We start from the raw sequence: 3,827 nt of genomic DNA on the forward strand, positions 1-3,827 counted from the left end.
GTGGGTGTAGACAGAGCCAAAATTTCACTGCTCTGCTTGGGAATTTCTTCACTTGATATTTGTCAACAGCAATGGAAATGATATACACAAACCCACCACTAATTATGATACAATTGATATTGTTTTCCTCATCAAATTACTCTAATGAAAATCTTTCCCTCTGAAAAGAAATATCCTAGTTTTATTGCATTTTTAATGTTCTGTTTAAGTAGATGGAAAGAAAACAACTTACACTTTACCTTTTATGAAGGGTCACATAATGGTTTGGAAATTCCCATCCCGTAGACCATAAATCCTGATTTATATATGCACTCATAAATTGAATCAACCATTAAGACAGAAGATCACAGTTCAAATGCAGTTTTGTGGCATGGAACTATAAACCAGAAACATTCAATATGTAGTTTCAAAATTCTAACAAAAATTTTAAAACTGGAAATAACTTTTGGTACATTTATAGTTGTATACAGAAAAGAAAATTACTATAAATATGTCCCACAATGCCCTTCACATCAATGTCCTTCATATGACATATTTTTTCTATTTCCATTAGTTGATTTCCTCACATTGTCCTTTTCATACCATGGGGGAAAGATTTGACTACTAAAATAGTTGGATTTAATCAATCTTGTATCAACTTGTATCAAGCCCAAAGTAGACACATTTAATTTTAGAAGAAAATTGTCAAGCTATATTCTGTTTACCATCTATGCTTAAGTGGTAATCTGGATATAGGGGTCCAGTTAATAATGACAACCATGCAGATGTCATTGTAACACATTAATTTAAAATTAATTCTCAGTGGATGGTAGTTACCAAGATTAACTTTTTTTTTAAACTGGGCCATGGTTTTAAAATGCAATCTGGTAGTTTATAATTGGGTTTATGATAAGGAAATCAGGTCACAATGATGTATACTTTTCTTTTCCCCTCTTGTTGGTTTAAAAGATTTTTTCCTTTTTATTCATACAGGATTGAGAAACTATTTTAATCATATAAAGAATTCTAGAAAAGATCTTTAAGTTTCTCTTTTTTTCCTCTTGATAAGGTTCATTTAAAGATCAGGTGACAATTGAAATATTAGTTTAGACTAGCTTAGAGCAGACCATGGTATCTACCCTTTCTTTTCCACTCCCTTGCCAGAAACCAGACAAAAATCCTGAGCAAAGTACAAGACAGTAAAGGTGCATAAAAACACTGATTATTTTCAAATCCATTTTCTCTAACCACTGAACTCCTCTAGATTAAGGAGGTTTTTCTTTGACAAATGTGAAGTGCCTCCTGTGGCCGAGCAGAATCTAACATACAGAATTTAATAAGAGCATCTAACCAACAACTAGACTGCGAGAGTGTTTGGAAAAGACAGTGTTAAGCGGCCAGCGTTCTCCTAAGCTGTGTATCATCACACATCACTGGGCGACCTGGCTCTCTGCGAGAGGTTGGAAGGGATGCAGCCGCAGCAAATAAGCCAGAGAGCTTTCTGTATTTCTTGATTTCGGAAGGCATATATCACAGGGTTGATGATGGAATTGTAGGTAGCTGGAAGAAGGGTAGCATAAGTGTATATAGAGGGATAGGTATAATCTGCTATCAAAGAATAAAGGGTGAAAGGCATCCAGCAAGCGGCAAAGGTCCCCAAAATGATAGCCAGAGTAGAGACTCCTTTCCGGGTGGTCACATAGTGCGATGTGGCCAGGAAATGGTGCTGCAAGGCAATCTGATGGGCGTGCCTCATCACAATCTTACAGATCTGAATGTATAGCTGGAGCATGAGAGCAAACATGAGCAGGAAGGAGACAGAGAGGATAGCGGCATTATTCTTAGTGAGAGGTCTGATCACACTGCAAGTGGATTCGTCTTTGAGGCAGTTCCAGCCCATGACAGGCAGCAGTCCGAGACAGATAGAAGCTCCCCAGAGCATTATAAGCATGATATAGGTAAATGTGACAGTCCTTTCGGAATTGTAAGTCAAAGCATAATACAGCGAGAGGTAACGATCTACAGTGATAGCCAGCAAGCTGCAGACAGAGGCTGAGAAAGAGGCGACAATCAGTCCTATCGTGACCAGCTTGGTGGCTTCTGACTGAAGCAGGTAGGCAAAAATAAAATTGATGATCAATCCAATCCCTGCCAATAGGTCTGCGAGTGCCAGACTGCCTATCAGGAGAAACATGGGTGCACGCAGGCTGGGGTTATGGAAAATTATAAGGACCACAATGGCATTTTCGCAGGAGATGAGGGTTCCTGAAGTACACAAAACAATGTCCCAGGGGTTTACTATGAGCTCTGGCTCTGGTTCTATGACGGGAATCAGGGAGGAAACTGCAGCTGAGACATTCTCCGGAGAACTGGCATCTAAATGATCCTGAGGCAGCCAGCTTAAATTAACCTTCAGGTCTTCATTCATTTTAACCCCTGTCTTCTTCAATGAAAAGACATGGTTTTTAATGTTCAAGTATAGCAAGTTGGAAATTTAAGATCATGCAAGAAACAACCACCAAAAAACCCCACCTGGTAATTGCTCCCCCCAAACAAACAAACAAAACCTCTCCAAGCCAAACACTATTGTTCTGACTCTGCAGGTATTTATCACACCTATCAGGGACTACGGCTAATTAATTTGCAAATTTTCCTGAAATGATGCAAAAGTCAAAAGATATTGGGTTGTTTTTTTTTTTTCTCTTAAAAAAATTCCATCCATCGGTGGGAAAAATACAGGCGAGCATATGGGGAATGAAAACAGTGTGAATGATGGATATGCACATAGAATGATCTGCAGTCATTACGAAGCTGTTGGGAATGCAAATTTTCAAAAGCACATCTTACATTCTGAAAATGAACAACTGTTTGAATTCTGGGGCTGATGCAGAGTCCCACAGGACAGCCTACAAGTCATGTAAGCAAAAAGAGTGTCATGCCATTTTCCCTACATACCCTTTTCTACTCAACCCTTGCCTCTTTCCCCAAAACATCCCTCCTCACCCACAGATTGGGAAATGCCACAGACTGAGGGGGAACCCCAAATCTTCATTCAACAGGAAACGCGGGGCAGCAGCTATTCCTGACTAAGTCCTAGGATGGCAACAAAAGGCAGAACGAAAGTGTGAAAATGTAGAGATGCTCATGCATAGAGTGGCCCCTTTCCCAACCTCAGCCCAGTGATAGGAGACAGACAGTGGGATCACATATACAGAAAGCACCACACAGCAGACACCGAGCACTGGAAGGGGGGGGAAGGAGGTTAAAAAGAGGGATAGCAAGGTAGTCACCTTGACTTCTCCCGATGGAGAGTCCTCGGGTTCTTCCTAAATAGAGCAGATTTCCTCTGGCATGTTCATCTCCCCGAATGCAAGACGGATAGGAATCTGTTTTCCGGCTCTGGAGTTTGCAGGGAGTGCAGAAGGGATGGGGGGGTGGGGAAAAGAGGAGGGGGGGAGGGAGGGAGAAGGAGGAGGTAGAGGAGGAGGCAGCAGCAGCAGCAGAGACACTGACTGCAGCAGGTAAAAAAATATTCTGCGCTTGTGCTACACTCTGGCGTCTTGAGGTTTGGTAAAGGGTCCGCTACGTGCGCCTGTCATGGACACAACCCTCCCCCCTACACACACACACACACACACACACACACACACAGACGTGCACCACGCACACACGTGTGCACCGCCCACTTCCCCTCCCTCTCTCCCTCCCGTCCTTGGCCCACAGATGGGGGTGGTGGGTGATGGAGTTTGAGGCAGTGGCGGGGAGCTGCAATAGCCATCCAGTTAACGCATATTCTTGGGCTTTGTGGCTTGAGAAATAGGCAGGGAGGGGCGCCGTGGGGACCTAGA

The 3,827-nt window shown here is 42.5% G+C and overlaps 1 protein-coding gene across 1 annotated transcript; it reads right to left on the reverse strand.

Moving 5' to 3' along the window:
• Nucleotides 1-502: 502 nt before the first annotated feature.
• GPR12 (G protein-coupled receptor 12) lies at nucleotides 503-2,438 on the reverse strand. The gene has a single exon (XM_069079765.1). The coding sequence runs from the start codon at nucleotides 2,405-2,407 to the stop codon at nucleotides 1,403-1,405; it is 1,005 nt and encodes a 334-aa protein (XP_068935866.1). The 5' UTR covers nucleotides 2,408-2,438; the 3' UTR covers nucleotides 503-1,402.
• Between the last annotated feature and the right edge of the window lie 1,389 nt (nucleotides 2,439-3,827).

The sequence above is a fragment of the Petaurus breviceps genome, unplaced genomic scaffold (genome assembly GCF_028583685.1).
Source record: "Petaurus breviceps papuanus isolate PSGF00001 unplaced genomic scaffold, PetGlider_PUasm1.0 91133, whole genome shotgun sequence".
Lineage (NCBI taxonomy): Eukaryota > Metazoa > Chordata > Mammalia > Diprotodontia > Petauridae > Petaurus > Petaurus breviceps.